At 38.7% G+C, this 23,778-nt stretch overlaps 1 protein-coding gene across 2 annotated transcripts in view; it reads left to right on the top strand.

Moving 5' to 3' along the window:
- Nucleotides 1–201: 201 nt before the first annotated feature.
- The window catches only part of UBE2E3 (ubiquitin conjugating enzyme E2 E3), a 94,309-nt gene continuing 70,732 nt past the window's right edge, over nucleotides 202–23,778 (top strand). The window contains exons 1-3 of one of the 2 annotated variants that reach the window (XM_069577056.1): nucleotides 202–276; nucleotides 1,736–1,954; nucleotides 3,726–3,776. In XM_069577056.1, the coding sequence (XP_069433157.1) occupies nucleotides 1,761–1,954; nucleotides 3,726–3,776 (245 nt within the window). In that variant the 5' untranslated portion in view covers nucleotides 202–276; nucleotides 1,736–1,760. Of the gene's footprint in view, nucleotides 277–615; nucleotides 706–1,735; nucleotides 1,955–3,725; nucleotides 3,777–23,778 lie in introns of those variants that run through there. The other variant, XM_069577055.1, reaches the window with a different exon arrangement.

Here is a 23,778-nt window from a genome sequence, read left to right as displayed (position 1 = left end):
GTAGTCCAATGGGCAGCCTCGATCCGGAGGCGGGCTCAGGCCGGAAGCCACCCCGCGGCACAGCGGCCCCGCGAGACGGCGCCCGCGCCGCCGCCTTCTCCGCGGCCAAGGGCGGCAGGGGCCAGTCCGCCGGGTCCCCGCCGCGCTCTTTGTCCGGGCCGCGCGCGGGCGGACGCGTGCGCCCCCCGGGTGAAGGGAGGCGCGGAGAGACCGCGCGGGAGCGCGCGGGAACAGCTCGCGCCCGCCGGCCGCCGGCGGCGCGCGCCCCTCCGCCAGGCAAGCAGCGAGCGAGAGCGCGCGCCGTCGCCGCGCCCGCCCCTCCCCCCGCGCTCGCCTCGGAACTTGCTGACTGCGCGGCCGGGAGGAGCCGAGCCGGGCGGCGGCGGCGGGAGGCCACAGCGCGCGGGGGTCTCCCGCGTCCCCTCAGCCTCGCCGGGAGCTCGCGCCCTCGCCCAGCCGGGCTCCCACCCCCCCTTTTTTCCGAAGGCGCTGGGCGGCGCCACCCTCCGGCCGGAGCCCGGCACTGCACAACCCCCTCCGACTTTCAATGTTCCACACTCCCCGGCCAGAGCCTCCTCGGCTTCTTTTTTTCCCTCCCCCCCCTTTCCCCCCCCCAGCTGCCTCCATTTCCTTAAGGAAGGGTTTTTTTCTCTCTCCCTCCCCCACACCGTAGCGGCGCGCGAGCGGGCCGGGCGGGCGGCCGAGGTAAGGCGGCGGGGCCGGGGGGCCGCGTGGGGGGCGGCCGGGGCGGCGGCGGTGGGGGAGGGGGCGGGGGCGGGCAGCTTTGTTCGCGCCGGGCGCCCGCGCCGCCGGTGTCCGCGAGCCGCCGCGGGGCCGGCCGGGCTGCTCGCATCACTTGGCGCCCGGCGCGGCGAGCGCTGCCCGCGGCCCCCGCGCGGCCCTCCCCACAAAGGGCCGCCGAGCTGCGTGGCCGCCGCCGGCCGCGGCTCGCCTCGGCGGGCGCGGAAATTTGTTGCACTTCTTGAGGCTTTGTTTGTTTGTTTTTGCTCTGAAAATTTTTTTTTTTTTTGGTTATTTTGGACAAAATGTCGGTCCGTGATGTAAAAATTGAGCGAGGAACCTTGATGGCATGGGGAGCTTTGCAGAAGGTGCAGTTTGAATTCTGCTTTTCCCAGGGTGGCAGCTTGGTCTTGGCCGGATGAATCTTCGCTGCTGGCCGTGGCCAGAACAGCTTGTTAGTTGATTTTTAAAATTCCTAAGTGTTGTATTTAAAGGCTTACGTGCACAGAGGAGGAATCACCACCTTAAATAAGCATATGGGCGATTAACAGGGTATGTTTTCCTCTCGGAAAAGGAATTTGGTAGCTTTGACCAATGTCAGTGTGTAAATATTTAGACGTTATTAGTGACTTTTTAACATTTTTCAGCGAGATCTGTTATTTACACTGTGTCATATGTTATTAATGCTCGTTCCCTAAGTTCCCTGGCAAATCTGTTTCATGCCTTCTGAGAAAGTAGACAATTGATAGATTGTCCAAGGGATGGAAAAAAATGTGAGTGGGTTTTCTAACTTGAGTTCGGTAAATCCCTGAACGCTGCCGTTGTGAGACACATCACCTCCCCTGTAACCTTGCTGTACGATGAGATAAGTGTGAACACTTTTGAAGCATTTTCACTAAAACACGATTTTAGGTGACGATTAAGAGAAGAAAATGCTATTGGTTTATTTCTTTAGACTTACATTTCCTTTCTTTCCCCTTTTTTTCTTGAAAAGTTTTCCAAGAAATAACTTCACCAAGATGTCCAGTGATCGGCAGAGGTCCGATGATGAGAGCCCCAGCACCAGCAGTGGTAGTTCAGATGCAGACCAGCGAGACCCAGCCGCTCCAGAGCCTGAAGAACAAGAAGAAAGAAAACCTTCTGCCACCCAGCAGAAGAAAAACACCAAACTCTCTAGCAAAACCACTGCTAAATTATCCACTAGTGCTAAAAGGTAACGTGTGAAAAAAGGATTAAGCACGTTGTCAGTTTGTCTTCCAAATGGACGCTTTTGTTGATTTAACATCAGCAGCAATAGTTCAAAAATATTTCCTTGGCTGTCGGTTTTGTCTGGACTTGAATGAGTTGTCATTCTGCTTAGGTGGTATATAAGCCACCTCCCTGGAATGAGACTTTTAAGCAAACTTGTTCTGTGCTTTGGTAACTTCAGAGAGTGTCCTTGAGTAGAGACTGGAGTAACATCTGACAGATTCAGGAGTTGGCAAGGAAAATTTGGTGATCCCAGATTAGCTGGTACATTTGAGGATGTTGTCTTTTTATCAGTAATATTCATCTTCATTGAAGGTGACACTTGGAGAGATCAGTGCCTCTCTTCATGAAACTTAATGATCAGAAATGGTCATGTTTGCTAGAAAATTTTTAAAGTCGGGGCCTTGGCTGTATTTGAAAGCAGATTTTAAAATTGTACTTCAAGTGTGTTTTCACTTTTTACAAGCGTGACCTTAAGTCATTCATCTCAGGTTTTACTTTTTCTAATTAAGCTATGGTCATACCTCCGTGTCCTTGTGAGAGTAGGTAAAACTGAAAAGTAGCCGTTTACATGTTAGGTGGCACTTGGTGATTGAGAAGTTTGCCATTACCCCTCTTCACTATAAATTTGTGGATATGCTTGACATGTTAATACTCAACAGCAGGAGAAGCATATTTTGTTGGATATAAGTGAAAGATCATTTGTTTTCTGTTGATTTATATTTCTGTGATAGTGAAAAAAAAAGATGCTGTCAATGGGACTCCAGTCAATGGTAGTAGTAAGTGAATACCTATGAATTTTAGTAATTACACATCAGGTGTTCCTATAGCATTAGCCGATATCGACATTTTATTGATTTTTGTTGATCTCAACCAAAAGAAAAAGAAAATATAAAAGCTGATCAGATGTTGGCGTTCTGTTAGTGATAGTCTGTGGATTTTCACCTCTATTGTATCAATAATCAAGTGTTAATAACTAGAATATTTTATGAAATAACAGCAGTCCATGAGATAATTTAAAATCCTTCTCAGTTTCTTACAATCTTGTTGATGAACATACTAAACATATCTTAAGTTTTGAAAGCATTGTAAATTTAAATAAAATAAGAACTGCTCTTTTTTCCTCTTACCTCAAGGCTGTCTATCTTTTCTCCCAAATTTATTAAATTTAAGTGCTGTACTTAAGGTCAGGGGAAACAGATTTACTTAAATACAAATATCAGAATTCTTTGAAAGTTTTTCACTGGTAAGAATATTTGTAAATTTCAAACTTTTTTCTGACAGGTAAAATATTGTCAAAATTATTAATGTGCACTTGCAGTAGCTTGTTTGTTTTTACCTTGGTAAAGTGTCTTGGAGTCATTGTCAAATATTCTAGTGCTTTCCCTCCTCCCTTCTTGTCTCATTTGCATATAAGCTTGAAAAGAGAATTTATCTGGTAAAAAGTGCTCTAAAATACATTTTACATCCTTTTCTGAGTACAAGTGGAGGGCTAGTTCTCAAATCAGGTGTGAATGTCTTCCTTACTTACAGTAGCAAGTGAGAAAAAAAGCTGCGAAGTTTCTGTTAAGGGATTTGGGTTATGCCTCTGAGAACAAAGAGGGAGCAGCCATGTTAGCATTACTGAGGGCGAAGCCAGCCTTGCATTTAACTGCATGGTGGTAGAGGGCAGTGTAATTCCCCGGTTATTCTGTAGACTCTCAAATCCTTTTTGTCTGCTCTCATTTCACTAACAGAATTCAGAAGGAGCTAGCTGAAATAACCCTTGATCCTCCTCCTAACTGCAGGTAAGAAACAAATTGTGTTGTTTTAATTTCAAACTGTGGAAAAATATCCAGAGAGTCATGTATCATTGTTGGATATTTGTGCTGCAGAAGAGGCTACATTTGCTTCTTTTCAGCTTTGCAAGTGGATTGAACAAAAAATTGTCTTGGGTGAATCAAATAAATTTGGGAGGAAAAAAACCTTTTTAGAGTGTATCATACATTTTGAACTTATGAATATATTGATTTTTGCTTCTTGCTGGGATTAGTGTGAACGGTGCTGATTTTTATTCTGTTGTAATAGTTCTGTAGTGTGTTTATTCAGAAGTATATTGCAGAAACTTCTAAAATTTTGCTAAGCTTTAAAGTTACTGCTTGTGTGCAGTCTGAACTGACCTTCCAAATTTAGAAATTGCTGAATGTGGTGATACAAAAATGTAAATGCAGTAATAAACAGGAGTATAGTTATTTCTGTTTGATTTATTCAGTAACTTGCCTTTAGGACAGAGTTTATGTGCTAAGCTAATGGTTTTAGTTGCTGTTTTCTAGAGAATGCATTGTTGGAATTATTTACATTTTAATCAGATGGTTTAATTACTTGGGAAAATCCTTAGTATTTTTGGCACTAGAAATATGTGTATAAAAGACAGTGAATGAGTTGGAATTTGTGGGAAGAAGTCATTTCAGTGAAACTCATGTAGAATGATTTAAGATTGTTGGTTGGTATAAGGTGCATTAAAAGTAACTGGTTTGTAATTTTTTCCCTGAAATATTTTAAAAATTCCTCTTAGCACTCAGTTTTTCATCTGTGACTGTTTGACTGCTAAGATTCATCAAACTTAGAAAAACTGTCTTGTAGATAATTTGCATGGAGATAGGTACTCAGAAACCAGAATGGCTACTAGAAATAAAGCAGTGTTACAGTTTGATATGAAAGTGTTTTCTTGTCTTACCTATATTTTTCTACAAGTGGTGTTCACTAGTGGTGATCAGACCTATTTCTGAAATCTACTTGAGATATAATAGGATGTAATCCAACCGCTTCTTATTGTGTATGTTAACTGGGTCCTCTGATAAGGTGATCTGATGTTTATTTGCTTATATTAATATTTATAATCAGACATTTCAATTCAAAATGGAAACATGAATGTAAGCTAATTTTAAACAGATAGTAGTATGTCAGATATCAAAGTAGTACTTAGGAGCTATCTGTGCTGTCCAGTAGTGTAGCCACTAACCACTTGTGGCTATTGAGCGCTTCGGTTGTAGTCCAAAATGAGATGTTCTGTAAGTGTAAAATACACATCAGAATTTGAAAACAATATGAAGAAAAGAATGCAAAATATTTTTACTGATTTTCAAAAAATATTTATTACTTGTTGAAATACTGATATTTTGATATGTTGGGTTTGGGTTATTACGGTATGTAAAACGTTTTTAAATTCTTTTTTCCTGTTTTAATACGGTTACTAGACAATTTAAAATTACATATGTGGCTCATGTTGTATTTCTGTTGAACAGCACTGCTTTAGAGAATAAATAAATCAGTATTTCCTTTCAGGCTTCTAAATGGTGTGTCAAATCTGTAGCCATTTAAGGAGGTCAGGTTAAATTTGCTCTCTGGAAGAATTACTTAACATGGAGAGTGTATTCTGGTATTTCTCATTATAGAACATGTAAAGATCTATCAGTTCAAAAGTCTTTATTGTTTTAAAATTGCACATAAGGTCAAACATTTTTTAAAGGTTTTTGTTGATTTCCTGCGAATGGCACAAACTATTAAATAGTGTTCGTGTGTGAATCTAGTAAGCCCAATAGACACGTGCTGGATGCCCTGAGAACAATATGTTGCAGTTGCTGAAGAAATGTGCTCTGCCTATTTAACCCAGGAATGTTTCCACAAGGTGACTGACGATTATTGTAGAGGAAGTATAGTCTGTCTTAGAGATAGAAAGTTTAGTTTAATTTGCTTTTATTTTTCTCTTCATATACCAGATTTCCTTTCAGTCCATGAAATAATGCTTCACATTTAGTGATTAGACGGGTGCAATGGTGATCCTTTGGGCTTGCTCATTGAGCAGTAACTTGGCATACATACATCATCTGTGCTTTCTCTCCTCACAACTTGTGATCACTGTCAACTGCTGCAAATGACACCGCTCAGTTCTCTGCTTTTTTTAATGTGTGAGTTCTTTTGTGACTGTGTGAGTGATTAATAGAGGGAAAAAAAACCGAGAAAACATCAGTCTTAGTAGGAGACTGGAGTAGTTGTTTTTGTTTTTATTAGTTTAGGGACACTCGTCTTTTGTATGCTGGACAAGTGAAACATTCACATATTTTTATGTGTTTTTCTGTAAGTCTTCAGATTCTTTTGGGTGGAAGAACATCTAGGTCTTGTTCTTGAGCAGGAGTTTGGAATAGTGAGGGTTACTGGAGACCTTTTTAGGATTTTTGACAGCTAATTTAAAATTTGTATTTTTACCTTTGTGTCAAATATGTATTCGCGGTGTTCTTGTAATTCACAGGTGAGAATTTTAGCTTTATGGTGATTGTACAGTTTAGATTTGTTAATTTATGTTATAATTAATAGTGGGACTCTATTAATAAATTCTAGAAAATATGTGAATTCATATTGTCTGAAATCTATGAAACCTAATTATTTTGACTTTCACGTGTAGTTAATTAGAATTCCATTATGGTTTTGAATATGATTTTTACAAGCTTGTCAAAGTATGTGATACATTTAATTTTTCAGAGAAGAATGTAAAGTATGTCTGTGTACATTGAAAAAAAAACTTAAACACAAGAAAACACAACAAAATCAAAATTACTGACTTAAGATTTTTTCTTAAATCTTTTCCTATGTTTAATTAATAAAATATTTTTTTAGTTATTTATATAGCTGTGTCAAATATGTATACACCCAGGGCGATCATAGGATAGACTTAATTATTGAATTAAGTGTTTGGCTTTAAACCTGTCTGAATATATTTGGGTAGTATTGATATTTCTTTTCCTGATAGTATAAACGTGTGATAAAATGTTATTTCCAGTGATTCGATGGCGTTTCAGTTTTTAGGTATTGGAATGCTTTAGGCCAAAGCATTTACAGATATAACACTTAGTGGCTTCAATTTGTATTCTTTACTCTAGATTAGAGTGTGAAGAGTTGATGTACCAGTGAGAATGAAGGGAGATTGTATTATGTGCAGTTCCTTACCTGTTTTTAGAGAAAGTTATTAAGTAGAATTGAGTGATGTGCTATAAGACATTTATGTTCCATCTGTTCCCCAGAGGGTGTCCTCTCAGGACTTGACAGGTGGTGGAACTTTAGAAAGGTGCTGGATTTTTAATTCAGTCTCTTTAATTCTTTTCATATCTGAGACAGTACAAAAGTATGCTCTAAAAATATCCTTTAATATGTTCAGATTGAACCTATATTAAAGTAGACATTCAGGGACATTGTAAATAGTTTTTGGTTGTTAGAAAGGCCTTATTGAGAGGGAGGCGTTACAGTACCAAGTTATTGTATTAACATACGAAAACCTGAAAGTGGGTGCTATGATGCTTGCAAATTTTGCTCATTTCCTTCTTTCTAAAAAATGAACAAAAGCGATTAAGTTTTAAACCAGTAGTTGGGAAGCCCTGATTTACTCATAAGCCAACTGTCTGTGGATGAGCTCTGCCTCCTTTTGCGGATTACTACCGCCTTGCACCATTTCTAGGCAAGATAGAACTTTGGTGCTCAGGGATGGTCTTCAGACCAGTAGCATCTGCATCACAGGTGAGATTTTAGAACTGTAGAATCTTTTAGAAATGTAGAGTCTTGCCTACCCGCCCTGCAAAAGTACTGAATCAGGATCTGAATTTCAACTAGATTTCCAGATGGATTGAATGTATTTTAAGGTTTGAAATAACTGGTACTTGAGCTGGACTGAGTATAAGCCCCTGCTCTGGCACCTAATAGCTGTGTTACCTTAGATAAGCTATGGAATATTCCTGTCTTTCTGTTTCTCATCTCTGTAATAAGAGATTAAAATTATACCCCCTTTATAAATTTGTTGTGAAGATTAGATGAATTTATATGTTTAGAAATTCCTTAATGTGAATTGGGTCAATAAAGTGGTTGAGGCGTGGTTAAAGAGCTAGCTTAGCAGTATGCCTTCACTTTTGGTGGCATTTTCTCCAGTGCATCAGCATCCAACTATCAGAATAATTTTATCTTAATCAGCTCTGCACCTATTGGGAATGTCAGGCAGCTAGTTAAAAGCAGTTCCTTGGAACTTGAGTAAAAAAGAAAATAAACCTAGGAACACTGGACAAGGTTGAACAAATAGTATATCTTCTTTAAAGAAATATGCTAATGGTTAATGAAACCTAATTCAGCAGAGAATGCTTTGTCCAGTGGATTATAATAAACTACTTTTAAATAGTGGTGATATGTTTTCCCTTTTAGTATTCCACTGAGAATGAGATTATATCAATAATTTTATAAAATTGAATTGATATAATTTGCTAGTTATCTGAACATAGCATTCTTTCCTTCACTGTGATCTAAGGAGAGATTTTGGAAGCTTTCTCTAGTTGACATATAAAGGCAGGTCATGAAAGTGACATGTGAATCTACATAGATTGGTTGTTTATATAATGGTTTTAAATCCTCCCACACATATGGATAGATTGCTTTTTCTTTTTTATGTATACATTTGATTGTTGTTTATGTTAGCCGAAATGTGCTATGTGAAGGTATGCCATTTCATAAAACAAAATTGTTTCATTAATCATCTAGCCCTTTTGTTTTCAACTCTTGAAAAAAATCCTGTAATGGCCTTTTTATAAAAATTAAATCTTGGTTGGATGCTCAGTTTGTAAAATAGATAAGAACAGAACTACTCTGACTGAAGGTGTTTTCCAATTGGTCTGTCAAATTGACAGAAATAGAAATTCTAGACAAAATAATGACTTTGGATTAGAGATCTATGAAGTATCCCATATATTCTTTACTTTTTCATAATTGTGTGTGTTTTAATTTTTGGCTTCACACTGAAGCATATGAGATCTTAGTTTCTCAACCAAAGATTGAACTTGCACACTCTGCATTGGAAGGCAGAGTCTTAACCACTGAACCACTGGGGAAGTCCCCATAATTGTCATTTTTAATATGATTGTTCAGAGGTATTTGGCTACCATTTGTATTATTAAAAAGAAATTGGTTTGCAGTGAAGCTAGTTATTTCCCTCATACATGCCAGTGTAGCAGAAAGATTCAGTACTTTGTGACTGAAAAGTTTTTCCAAAGGAATGGTATAATTGAAAATAATATTTTCCCCCTCAACAGGTCACATTTTTATTAGGGATCTGTTAAGTTCAGTGCAGATAATGTAATCAGAAAGTGGGTGAAAACTGTGCATTTATAAAGTTACGTGGTTACTTTGCAGCTGCATGCAAGACTCAAATTGTTTTGTTCTTTTCTATAGATAACCAGCTGGTACCTTATTCCATCCTTGAATGAGTAGCTGTAACAACAGATGGATATGTTTAGTTATAAGAAGATCAACAAGTCATTGTCCCTTAGAGTACAGGGGTGCTCCAGTGGATTCTCGTCTTTCCTACAAAATTAAGATTAAAAAAGAATGAAACCACCTGTAGATCTAGAGAACTAGAAAGATTCTTTCCCCTTTCTATACTGCTTTAACAGGGTAGCTTATTTGGCATTTTAGAATCTAGAAGAAGAAACATCTTTAAATCTTTAATATTTCTCTTTCCCCAGTTCTCATCTGGGGGTGATTTTTGCCTTCTTATTCTCACACCCCACTCCAGTTGTCCTGTGGAACAATTGGCAACGCCTAGAGACTTTTCGCAACTGGGGAAGAGGAGCTGCTATTAATAATTTAGTGAACAGAGAGAGGTCAGGGATGCTCTTAAATACCCTGTAATGCCTAGGTCACCCCCTCCAACAAAGATTTTATCTGGCCTAAAATGTCAGTAGAGGTTGAGAAATCCTGCTGTAGACGTTAACTCCAATACCTTTGCCTCTTTAAGTTTTACGTAGTTCATTTATTATTATTTTCCTATCTCAGTAGTGATGCCTAGTGAATATACTTTCTCCTTTACTTTCCTCAGAGCTGGCATCCCCATCTTCCACTACTCTTGTGCTGTAGTTTATTATCTGATACATGTCTTTTTTTTTGTTTTTGTTTTTTTTTTAATGTGAACCTACAGGAATGGCTATGTTGAGTACCTTTTAAATTATGGTCTACTGAGGCCAGAAATACTTACAGCAATATTTTAAATTAATTAACTAGTTTCATACTAGTTCATTATACCCTCTTCATTATTTAGGTTTAGGCTGGTTATATCTGTGTGCTACTAGAAATACTGAAGTATCATCGAGTGTAAATAACCATTGGGAAATCATCAAAATTCAGTTTGATTCAGTACACTGAACTGCAAATGGTTTAGAAAGCCATGCTCTTCATCTGATTTTGATTTTTATCATTAAGACAATGCAGAGATTATCCTATTATTGTTACAAGTCCCCAGTCCTTTATTTCTAACCTGTGGGGCCAGTAATGTTTCAGAATGTGAAAGTTTTCAGATTTTAGAAAGGGAATGTGATGTAGGTTATATAACACTGCCGGTGGGATCCGGGTCAGCACTCCATAATCAGACACATTCATATTTCTACACCCAAACTGTATGAATGCTCTCACTAAGTGGGATACATCGGCACTACAGATAGTTTCAGGTTAGTTCATGTTTGGTGTTGCTGCCAAATTATTTTTCAGTCTTTGATTTTTAGAGCTTTTGGGATATTCCAGAATGTGGGTAAGCAGTTGTGGCCCTGTACTACTGCTGTGACGGTGGCAAGTGGCGCCAGCTGTTTTACTACATGGTGCAAGGGTATTTAAAGTCTTGTTCTGCTTTTCTTTCTTTTACCTGTTTCCTCATAGCTGTTTTTAGTTTCTCAGCTTTTATTTTTGGAGCGTTGCCTTTTTTTTTTTTAATTGTCTAACCTGTATGATTAAAAGAGTTTAGATTCTTGATTTTAGAGTTTTTTTTCTCCTTTTCTTTTGAGGTGAAACTATAAGCATCAGTTTCTAAGTTATTTTGTGTATGTTGGATTACTTTTCTGCTTTGCTATCAGTATTTTCTCTCAATTCTGTTCATTCTGGGCATACCAAATTACACAGAAAGGAAGATATCCTTTAATACCTAAGCATGCGTGCCTACTAAGTTGCTTCAGTTGTGTCTGACTCTTTTGAGACTCCATGGACTATAGGCTCCTCTGTCCATGGGATTTCCCAGGCAAGAATACTGGTGTGGGCTACCATTTCCTTCTCCAGGGGATTTTCCCCACCTAGGGATCAAACCTATGCCTCCTGCATCGCAGGCAGATTCTTTACCACTGAACCACTGGGGAATCCCATGATACCTAAGCATAGGACTTGCCGTCTTTATGTATGCATTTGAGTGCAGTTAGGCTATAAAAGGAGACATTAAATTTTGCTAAGCTGTTTTGTGTTGTATTAACTTCAACATATAAATGTTGGACTCCTGGGTGGCTCTTCCATGTGTTGGCTGGGGTCTGTGCAGCTTACAACTAACTTGTAGCTCTGCCATTTTCAACGTGTCCAGGCAGGATAACTAGAGGGTCGTGTGCTGGCTGTAAGTACTTGGGACTGAAAGTAAGATGCGGATTTAATCACATGACCTCAAGGCGGAAAATGTTGGGGAGCATATGGATATTTAGAGAGAAATTTCTCTGCCTGTATTTTGTACAAAGTGTATGTGGTTCATGAATAGGCAACTTTCATTCTCACTTCAGAAAAGGAAAGAGGAAATAATTGAGCACCCAGCCTGATACTCTACTGGATTTCCATACTGTAGTGTCTATTAATATGCTATTTTATTTAATTCCCAAAACAACTCTATGAAGTATCATTCTTGTTAAGGTTTCAAAAGGTCATCTGAGAGTTGTCACACATGTAGTGCATATATATTCATGACAGCTCCAGGGCAAAAATCTAGGCTTAGTTTTGACGAAAATGTAAGCACTTCTTGCTTCTGTACACTGCTGGTTGAGAAATCTGGTAAAAGCATTCAGAGTTGTTTCGTGGTCTGTAGGTGCGTTCTTAGTGTGAGTGTATCCCGTCTGTTTGCTTATAGTCTCTTGAAGGATCCGGCATACTCTATGGTTTTAGAACCTGGCAGGTGAGGTTCAGTTGGTGAATTGGAGAAAGAAGAGTTTTCTTTTTTGCCTTGGGGGTGCTAGGCTTGCATTAGTGTTTTTTTTTTTTTTTTTTTTAATCATTCGGACAGAATCATTTTCTTTTTTAGGGAGCATTCCCCAAGTTGCCAGCTCAGCTCTCTTCTCTCTTTCCTTGTAAGGAAGAAGGTCAGGGAATGAAGATGATCATAACAGAAGGCAGATCTTTGTTCTCTGACTTGTAGCTCCTCGTGTAAAGCTTCTCTCTGAGCGAAGGGATGACTTTAAATCTACCTCTCTTTTTCTCTCGGGCTGTTTTGGAGGGATCTGGACCAGTTCTGCCAGTCTGAAGTTTCTTTCCTGCTTCACTGTCCCAGAGTAAATATACTTTGTCATTCTGTTTAACTTCTAGCTTGTCTGGGGAAAAATAAAGACATCTCTAGTCTGAAATTGCTTTTGGGAGTATAGCTCCGCATATTTTGGTCTGAGTGAAGGGCCTAGGGAAACATGAATTTTGTTACCTTTTTATTTTATTTTCCTTTACTTATAAATCATCATGATGATTCTCCCTTTACATCCATGGGACTTGCTTTTTATAAACACCATTCATTCCCTTTCTAAGGGTGGTTATTTGTAGTGTGTTTGCCATTTACAATCTTATGGGTCCTTTACAAATGGACCATTTTTTTACATTAAATTTTAGTAGGTCAAGAATCCATTTATTTAGGGTCCCCAAGAGAATCCATCTCAGAAGATTGTGGCTACATGTTTTTTATGGCTTCCTGCTGCCTTCTGTAGTCTTCTCAATTTAAACAGTAGTAACAACAAAATTTAGAGGGCATCTTAAGGCCTTGGCTTTATGGTTTTCTTTTTGTTTCACACTTGTTTCTAAGGAGATTAGTGATATTTGTTGGATTTGTAATATATATACTTGTAGTAAATTTACCTTCAGTCACAAAGAGGGAAAAAGGCAGCATTTGAATGGTTTGAGCAACTTTAGATGCATGTGACCACGTGGAATTCAATGACAGTTTTAACTAGTGCACCTTTAGATTTTCTTTTATTTACACTAGTGTCTATTTAAAATTTTTAAAGACCTCTCTGTTACATCCTCCCAGATGCTTTATATCCCCATATCCATTAGAGGACTATGCTAAGTATTCATTTTCTTTTATAAACCCTAAATAAACACGTTGCAAATGATCGCTTTTCCCTCCTGCTAAGGTTTCTTAATTTTTTTAAATTAACTTTTATTATGGAGAACTTGGAACATCTGCAGAAGTAAACAGGCTAGTGTGATAAATAGCCGTGTAGCCTTCACCTAGTTTCAATTGTGAACAACTCTGAGCCAATCTTACGTCATCTATAACCCCAGTCATTTCACCCTCCTATATTTGTTGAAGCAAATCTCAGACATCATTTAATCTGCATTTTTAAAGAACAGATATTTCAGGTGCATTTCCAAAAGATAAAGACTTTTAACTTAACCCAGTGTCATTAACACATCTAAAAATACCAAAATTCTTAAATCAGTCATGTTCAAATTTACAAATGTCTTAAGAATTGTCTACCTTCCTTCTTCAAAGGTGATTGGAATCGGTGTCCGAATAGACACATTGTAATTGGTTGATGTGTTTTATATGTCATCCAGTCTTTAATTTCTTTCTGCTTTTGCTTTTGTCTTTCCCTTTTTCATTTTTGCAGATTATTTAAATGAAACAGGGCTGAGTTTTTAAGTCTAGATTTTGCTTGTTGCGCTCTGACGGCAAAGTTTAGTATCTTTTTGTTCAGCGTTTCCTGTAAATTTGGGAGTTAGGTCAGAAGGCTTCTTAATATTCAGGATTGATTACCATCCCCCCCTCTTTTTTTCTTTTGACAAAACTGCTTCATAGGTGGTAGTGAACTATTTCTTCAGGAAACACCTAAAAATCTGGTTGTCTTTTTGTGATGCTGGTAGCCACTGGAATACTTGTCTAAACAGAAACTTGCCCACATCTTCTATTTGGTTACCAGTCTGGTAAGTTCCATAGTGAAGGCAGAGTAAGTGTGTAATTCTTCCTCTTGTTTATCAGATTTATTTTTTTCCTTCTTTTCAAAATAGTGAGTTGGTTACCTATCCTTTTCTGATTCGTGAACTTGTATTTGTTTTCTTTCATTCAATTGCAGTCCTTCAGTATATGGCCACTGTTAGGAAACTTTGCATGCATAAAAGTTGCCTGGACATATTTGGTGGTAACATAATGCAAAGGTATGTTATTCAACTCAACCATTGCCCTAGGTATTATTTTGAAAACTGAATACTTTTTTTTTTTTTGAATACTTCTTGAAGCTGTCGCTTTAAACATAAGATGTTCTCCTCACCATATCTTAATTTGTGAAGGGATAATCAATGTCTTAGTAACTAAAATTCCTATATTAGAACTATATGTCTGTTTTTAAGTTCTGAATTAAAATAGATTAAGGTGGAATGCAGAGACCTTTATCAGAATCAAATTAATCACAAGAAAATGAACTTTATTTTATCTAAATCTACAAGAAAAGCAACGTTCTCTGTCCATTACAGTGTTTCTTACCAGCGTCCCCTTCGGCATTTTGGACTGCATTGTGCTTTGCCTTGGGCTTCCCAGGTGGCACTAGTGGTAAAGAACATGCCTGCTAACGCAGGAGATGTAAGAGATCCAGGGAGATCCCCTGGAAAAGGAAATGGCAACCCACTCGAGTATTCTTGCCCGGAAAATCCTGCAGACAGAGGATCTCGGTGGGCTGCAGTCCGTGGGGTTGGACAGAGTCAGACACGACTGGAGCGACTTGGTGCTCAGCAGCACGTGCTTTCTTTAGAAGAAACTGAGCGCCTTTGGGCTTCATGCTGGCAGGGCCTCTCCCAGTTACTGTGGGCCCCAGGACGCAGCTCCTGCTCCCTTCTCCAAATGTCCAGGGGGTGACCGCGACCATGAAGTTAAAAGACGTCTGCTCTTTGGAAGGAAAGCTATGACACACCTAGGCAGCGTATTAAAAAGCAGAGACATCACTTGGCTGACAAAGGTCTGTGTAGTCAAAGCTATGGTTTTTCCAGTAGTCGTGTAAAGATGTGAGAGTTGGACCATAAAGGAGGCTCATAGCCAAATAATTCATGCTTGTGGACTGTGGCACTGAAGAAGACTCTTGAGAGTCCCTTGGACTACAAGCAGATCAAACCAGTCAATCCCAAAGGAAATTACCCCTGAATATTCATTGGAAGGACTGATGCTCCAATACTTTGGCCACCTGATGGGAAGAAATCAACTCACTGGAAAAGGCCTTGATGCTGGGAAGGATTGCAGGCAGGAGGAGAAGGGGGTGACAGAGGATGAGATGGTTGGCTGGCATCACCAACTCAGTGGACATGAATTTGAGCAAACTCTGGGAGATAATGAGGGACAGGGAAGCCTGGCATGCTGCAGTTCATGGGGTCACAAAGAGTCGGAGACAACTTAGAGACTGAACGACAGCAGCGGGAAAGGATGGACACTTCCAGTTGCAAATTACTGCTCTAGATCCCACACTGTAATGGTGTCCAATCATAGGATTCTAATAAAAATATTGTTGTGTGGCATTGCTTCCAGTAATGTATAATTTGTAATAGATTTCTTATGTAAAATCTCTTATGACCAAATATGTATGATTTTACTACATGTGAAATTGTTTTTTATGCAAAAATTATTTTCTTCCTGTAGCATTTTACTTTTTGATATTTCCCCTAAACTCTGAAATCTTATACTAGATTTAAGCTTTTTGAATGATCTTAACATGTACCTATACACATTCTCTGGCAAATACGTTTCTTTATGTATTCTTTTGATCTTTTTATTATTAGTGAGTTTAGTTTTATTTACAGGAAAATCTGAAAATAAAAATGGGATTTTTCTGCTAGCCCATTGCCTCAAACTGGGCCTTTTCATTTATCTTGTGTCTCTAATTATTAACCTCATGCTGTTTCTGAGAGGTTTGTTTTTTTTCTTTAAGCCCATTTAATTCTGTCATCTTTTCTTACCCACTATCTGTCTGCCCATTTATGTTTAGTTTACTGAGCCATATCTCCCACTTTTCTGTCTTTTTTTGTATTTCTTTCATCTTTTTGTAATCTGTCTTTTCCTCTTCTATTTTATTTCTAAGGCTATTTGATAATCTAGCTGCCAGTGTTTTCTTCATGTGACTTATTCTCAATTTATTTTTAAGTGCCTTCCTTCTTACATTTCTTTACTTTCAACTTCTTGTTGGCATTCCTGAGGTGTTTCTTCTTTCTCCTAATGACTCTTCTTTCCATTTAGTATTTCCTTTTAGAAATGTATGGCGTGAATGTGTTGGTGTAGTGTGTATTCTTTTTTCACCCTCGTATCTTTTTTTTCCCTTCTCATCTCCCCTGGGCACTCTTTGCTCTCTCTAGTTGCGGTGAATGGGGGCTACTCTGCAGGCGCGGTGTGCCGGCTTCTCACTGTGGTAACTTCTCTTGTTGTGGTGCCTGGGCTCTAGGGCGTGTGGTCTTCAGTAGTTGCAACTGGCTGGCTCCAGAGCTCCAGCTCAGGAGTTGTAGCCCACAGACTTAGGTGCCCTGCTGCATGTGAAATCTTCCCAGACCAGGGATCGAACCCCTGTCCCCTGTGTTGGCAGGCAGGTTTTTAACCACTGGACCATCAGGGAAGTCCCACAGCTGCTTTTTGATCATGGAATTTCCTCAGGAATTTTAGTGGGTGTCCATCAAAATGTTCTTCATTTGGTTCCTAACTTATCTTTATCTTCTGTTATGTATAAAGGCTGTGCTCCAGCAGAAATGGTCTGCTTCCCATCCGCTGGCCATAACATGGGCTTCTAGGCTCTGCGTCTTTGTTTACCTTCTCAAGGTCTCGAGTGATTTTCATCCACCAATCAGTAGTGCTCCTTTAAGACCCATTTTAAATCCTGCATCTTGTAAAGCTTTTGGTGCACATCTGTGTTTTGAGAGACTTGGATTTATTCTCCGGTGCTTCGCGCCTCTTGTCACATCCCCTTTCTTCCCAGCTGAACCGGGCACCAGGACTGGGTGTGGATCTTGCGTTTCTTTATATTTTCAACTCTTAGTGTAATACTCTTGTACTGCACTTCAGGACAGTGTTCGTGAGCTCCTAAGTTGAAAGTAGTACTGAAACTAGCCATGTTTTCAAAGGTGCGGCGTGACACAGGAACCCAGTTTGACCATACATCCTGGCTTTTATCTTTTGTCTTAGTGTCATTGTCAGTGGCATTTCCTTTCACTTTCAGAAATACCCCAGTTAGTATGAAAAATTGTAGGGTCACCTTCACCCTGATAGTGTATATGTGGGTGGTGTTCTGGTTAGACTTGGTGAATCAGGAGATTTTTTGTAATCAGCCATTATCCAAAGCAGAGATTCTAATTCTTGGTCCAAGGGTGTTCTGAGAATGTGCATTTTGAGAAGCATGTCTTAGTATTAGGTACTAGCTGCACTCTCATCAGTGTTTTTGAGAAGTGGTGCTCTGAGGCTTAGCGTCATTGTTGGAATGAGGAGAATTGGGAAGGGGCAGAGGAGATAATGAAATACCATTTAATCTATGAGGCTAGAGGAGAACAGTTAAGATCGTGTTCTTGATTATTAGTGACTGGCTGTTTCTTAATGTAAGTACCCTCTATACTTTCGATTGCTGTGTCATAGTGCAAGAGATTAATAAAGCCTGTGGGAGACGTGTGCAAAATCAGGGCCATGTGTGTATGTATGTGTGTGTAGCTAGTGACTTAATGAGGGCATGACATTTTAATGCAAACAGCTGAAAATAGAAGTAAATCAGAACTTAGTAAGTTACAACTTCGGGGGAAGATGGCTTGAGCTAAAAGTACCAGAGCCATCCCTAAATCTTACTAGGTGTTTTTACTTTAAAAAAGGAAAAAACTTCAACAGCAACCTCTTAAACTAATTGACAGAGGATGATTCATTTGAAAACATGGATTAGATTGTTTTAGAAAAAAACTTAAAAAAATTTAAAATGAAAAAATACTTTATACTTTTAATGAATTTCTCTGTAGATTTGCATGTAAGATGTTTTGAACTTCCAAATGGCATCTGTTTACCCTGGATAGAGCACAGGAAAAGAAGATAAACTACCTTAAACGTGTTTGGAGGCAAATATCTAAATGATACCAATACTGCCAAAATGACAGTGCTCTAATTTCATTGATGAACAGAGTATTAAAATTATAAAAACCAGTAGAATTCACTTATTAGAAGAGAATACCCTGGAGAAGGAAAAGGCTACCCACGCTAGTATTCTGGCCTGGAGAATACCATGGGCTAGGTAGCCTCCATGGGGTCTCAAAGAGTCAGACACGGCTGAGCAACTTTCGCTTTCACTTTCAGTACCCCTCAAACAAAGGAAGTTTGTTGCAAGACTGTGAAGAATGTTCCCAGCCCTCTGACATCACAACAGTAGGCTAAAGAAGAAAAGTTATTGAGCATTTCAAGAAATGCATAGTATGATATAACCGAAACAAGGAAAAGAAACAGACTGACTGGTAATGGAGAACAAATGAATGGTTATGGAGCAGGGGCAGCAAGGGTAGGGGATTAAGAGGTACGAGCTATTATGTGTAGAATGAGCTGTAAGGATATATTGTACATACAGGGAATATAGCCAGCATTTTAAAACTGTACATGGAGTATATAACCTTTAAAAATTGTCAGTTACTGTATTGTACACCTTTAATTTATATAATATTGTATATCAACTGTAATTCAGTTTTTTTAAAAAAGAAACACACAGTATGAAATAAAAGCACTTGGTATATTTTCTCCACTCATCAGTTATGGACATTTCAGTTGTTTGAACATTTCGCCTGTTGTGAATAGTGTTTCTGGCCTTGTGTGTCCAGGCATTTGTTTAAATATCTGTTTTGAGTTCTTTAGGGTATTTCTAGGAGTGAAACTGTGATGTCTTAAACTTGGCAAACTGCTTTCACAAAGTCTTTGCCACTTTACTGTCTTACCAATAATGTATGAGGGCTCAAATTTCTCCACATCCTTGCCATACTTATTTTCTGTTTGTTTATGAGAGCCATTCCAGTGGATGTGAAGTGGCATCTCATGGTAGTTTGGATTTGCCTTCATTTGTGATGTTGAGCACCATCTGGTGTATTTTAACTGATTCTCAGTGAGGTAGAAGAGAGTTCTTCCTTAAAAAAATAAAATATACTCCCCATTAACAAAAAGCCAATATTCTATTTGTTGAAAATACTTGTTAACCGTTCTTTTAAATTTAGGGGTGAGGGGAACCAAGGTACCTGAATTGTAATTAGGTAACTAACTGTGACTGTAATACAAAGTTCGTACTGGAAAAGCAGAGCTGGATCACACCACCCCAGTGCCTTGCCCCCAACACAGAGGAGGCAAGCTCACACTGTCCTTGAATATCGCCAGGGAGTCCAGCTGACCCCGGTAAAAGGCTTTGCAGTTAGACAAATATGAGTTCAAGTCCCAGCTCCACAAATTAACTGTGAGGTTTTGAGCAAGTTATCTAACTGCTCAGAATATGGATAATAATGCAATTTCATCTTTTTTTTTTTTTCTTTTAGTGAGCTAGATGTTATATAACTTGTATATGTTACATGTAATGGTCAGTAGTAGTTTTATGGAAAAATAAACAGGTGTGTTTATGAAAGGACATTCTGATAAAATGAAGTATTAGAACCAATTAGTGTAACAAAAAATAGTGCTAGTCCACAAATAGCAATGATGAGGACAGAATAAGAAAATACACAGCATGGTAATTGATTTATTTCTCTGGTAAGACTAAGATTTTTTTTGTTCAGCGATCATCTTTTGCAATCTTCATTATCAGCATTTAGCCCAGTTTCTAGCACACGGGATATATATATGTATTTTTTGAAGTGTTGTTGAACAGAAGCTCAGATTGACAGTGAGTTTAACAGATACCTTAAAAAATCTGTTAAACTTTCCAAAACATGAAATTACAATTACTTACTAAGTGAAGTTCGGATAAATGAGTCGTGATTTTTTAAATTGTCAATCACAACTTCATAAGCTCCAGATGGGTGAAAATCTTATATATGTCATGAAAAGTCAAACTGTTTTTACTTTGGAAAATGGGCATCTGTATTGGTGGTTGAACCAGAACATCCACGTTGTACCACTCCAGGGGGACCATTCACACTGTACTACTCTGTATTTAGGATAAATGGAAAGCTCTGGGGCTGTATAGTGCAGTGGCTGTGATTAGACCTGAAAATTAACTTCCTTTTTTTTTTTTAATTTGTTGAAGTATAGTTGATTTATAAGGATTAATTTTGAATCCATTAGCAAAAGTGTAAAGGAGATGATTGAAATTACAGTATGTTAAGTAAAAACTTTTGTGCTGTGAAAAGGAATGAAACTTTAAACACACAGGGAAAATGTTTACCTCAGCATTACAGGCTATGTATTTATTCATAAAGAGATCATATCAGTAATAAAAATATCAAAAGTAGAAATCCTACTGATACAAAGCAAGGTTTACAATGGTTAGGTGAAAGATACGAGCTTAAGCTCTTAAAGAAGCGAAAACTAGAAACGTCGTTAGAGGGCTTGCCTCCTTGTGCATGCGTGCATGCCCAGTCCCTCAGTTGTGTCCAGCTCTTCATGACCCCAGGGACTAGCTTGCCAGGCTCCTCTGTCCACGGGGTTTCCCAAACAAGAATACTGAAGTGGGTTGCCATTTACTCCTCCAGGGGATCTTCCCGACCCAGGGATCAAACCATGTCTCCTGTGTCTCCCGTGTTGGCAGGCAGATTCTTTACCACTGAGTCACCTGGGAAGCCCTCTTGGGCTGCTTCAAAGACGTGCTGAAAGCCTGCAGGAAAATACTTAATGCATAACCTTTCAGGAGGAACATTTCATGAAGTTTGGGGACCACAGAGTTCTTTCCAAACTTTAGAGTTTTAGAAATGAATTATTGCATTTAATGTAAATTAGTATGAAGAAACATATGTTACTTATTCAGGAAAGATAGTTGGATGAGAAATAACTTTATACCCTTTTGAAAGTTGAGAGCTTGCATGTTGAAAGTTGAATTTAAAGAGCTTCTTAAATAGCTGCGGAAAAGAAAAATAAAATCGTGTTTTGTCTTGAGTCGTGTAAATCTCTTTCCCCAGTATGAATGTGTGGGGGAACAGGAAGTAGAAATACAATAAAAGAGAAGATTTGGAGAAGGGATGGGTTAAAGCAGCACCAGATAAAAGTAGGTTTGTTCAAGCACAATGGAATGAAGTAGGCAGAAAAGTAGAGAAGAAAATAGAGATTAGCCTGATGAGACTCAACTGAAGGTAAGGATCCTGACCTGCAGTGGCAGTAGGAAATCTCTGCAGTGTTGAAAGGAGGGGTTGGTGTTTAGAGGTGTAGCAGATGAGCCCGTAATGTGAATTGTAGTGGTTAAAGAAACTTAGAACTAATCGACAAATGGATAGTTCTAGGGGGAAATGATCTGGATGCAGTTCATCCTTCAAACCTATTAATATATTACTTTCAAATATGAATGAGGAAATTTTATAATTTTACCTTTTTAACCCTCTAGTAGGACAGTGCTCGTCTCACTTTTGTATATCCAGTGACTAGAAAAAGTGACATTTGTCTTAAGTCTTTGTGTTTTAATAATGGAAGTTTACAAGGAAGCTGTAATTTTCTGGCTGTTGCACTTTGGGGATTCAAAGGCTTTGAATATCACAAGCAACAGGCATTAATTACAGTATCATAGAAGCCCAGTTGTCATTAGCTGGAACCGCATGTGGCCTTCCATACCTAGCTGGTGAATAAAATTCTAGGAATTAGGTTGACTTTTTGATTGGCTTATTAACCACTTCTTGAATTGGATTTGTATTAATGGATTTCTGTTTTAATGTGTGCATTACAAAGCACTAATGTATTAGTAACAGCATAATGTTCAAGTGTAATCTATATTATATATTAATACGTTTATTCTGATTTGTATTGTTCACTGGTATTAACAAGTCCTGAGAGATTGTATGAGAAGTATGGAGGTGTGACAGGAAATGTAGGTTATGTAAATCGGCAGATGCTTATCTCTTTTAGGAATGGTTTCAAATGAAGAAAATGCTCTAAACTCCGATTTAAAACCTATGACTTAGAACAGTGCTGTCCAATAAAAATGTAATGCAGGCTAGAAATGTAATTTTCAATTTTCTAGTAGCAATACTAATAATTAAAAAGCAATGTGAAATTAATTTTGAAGTTTATATTAATGCAGATATATAAAATTATTATTTCAACATGTAAATGATATATACTGTATCTTTGAAATTCGGTCTGTGTTTTACACTTCCAGCGTAGTTCAGACTAGCCACTTTGTCAGTACTTAATAGCCACATATAACTAATGGCTACTGTATTGGGCAGCATGGATTTAGAATGTTTGCCATGTCTTTCTATCTGTCGTGGGTTTTCTTGTCTTTTACTCCCTCTCACCACTTTTTATTGTGCATAGATTTCAAGAACTGGGGCACACCCCACTTTGTAAAAGGAAGATTAAAAACCCTTCTTGGCTGGAGGTAATTAGATGTGAAAGGTCCTAAAGAAAGCTCAGTACCCAGTGTATAAATGCAGGCTGTTTTCCAAGGGATTCTGCCTTGAAATATATCTTGCTGCCTGTGATTCTTCACTATTGCTGTCTTATGTTAGTATGTGCATACTTTTTGCTTGAGAAGGGATCTTTTTGAGAATGGGGAGTTTATCTTTTTTTTTTTTTAATTTTACTTTATTTTACTTTACAATATTGTGTTGGTTTTACCATACATCAACATGAATCCACCACGGATGTACATGAGTTCCCAATCCTGAACACCCCTCCCTCCCTCCCTCCCCATACCATCCCTCTGGGTCATCCCAGTGCACCAGCCCCCAGCATCCTGTATCCTGCATCGAACCTAGACTGGCGATTCGTTTCTTATATGATGTTATACATGTTTCAATGCCATTCTCCCAAATCATCCCACCCTCTCCCTCTCCCACAGAGTCCAAAAGTGTTCTATACATCCGTCTCTTTTGTTGTCTCGCATACAGGGTTATCGTTACCATCTTTCTAAATTCCATATATATGTGTTAGTATACTGTATTGGCTTGAATATCACTTTTGTAACAGGAAGCATATTTGATTTAGTTAGGATTCCTAGGTGGAGGAGTTTATTTAGTAAGGAGGTTACAGAGTACTTAAAATGTATTTTTATTGCCCTTCTAAGTTGAAATGGCATTTGTTATGAGTTTAATTTTTTACATTAACACCTTTAAAGCAAGGGTGAGTGTATGTATTGGGCTGGCGAAAAAGTTTGTTCGGGTTTCCCTTATCTATGTATCTTATACAGTGAAAACCAAGGCTGCTGCTTCTTGGCCTTCTGCTACATGTAGTCTTGAAGGCTAGTACTGGTATACTAAATGTTAAGATATACTGTGTCTTACAATGAAAATATTGTGTAGAGAATATAAATAAAACCAAAGGGTTGGCATTTGCGTCTGCTTGTACACTGGCAGCCTGTAAGCCAGTCGCAGCACTGTGTGTTTGTGTGAACTGTTTTAGAGAACGGATTTGGAATGCCTGTGTTAGGACTCACTTGGTTGCAGTAGTAGAAAATTTAAAAAAATTAATGCTTGAGAAAAGCATTAATTTGTTGGTATTAGCTGAATAATGGCACAACTAAATAAGTTGTCTCGCAAAACTGAAAAGCTCACGGTCGAGTTGGCCTTGGCATGGCCTCAGCGCCTGACCTAGCGCTCCATCTGCTAGCTCTGCTTCCT

This window comes from Ovis canadensis, chromosome 2 (assembly GCF_042477335.2).
Source record: "Ovis canadensis isolate MfBH-ARS-UI-01 breed Bighorn chromosome 2, ARS-UI_OviCan_v2, whole genome shotgun sequence".
Taxonomy (NCBI): domain Eukaryota; kingdom Metazoa; phylum Chordata; class Mammalia; order Artiodactyla; family Bovidae; genus Ovis; species Ovis canadensis.
This window is presented reverse-complemented; position numbering and strand designations above follow the sequence as displayed.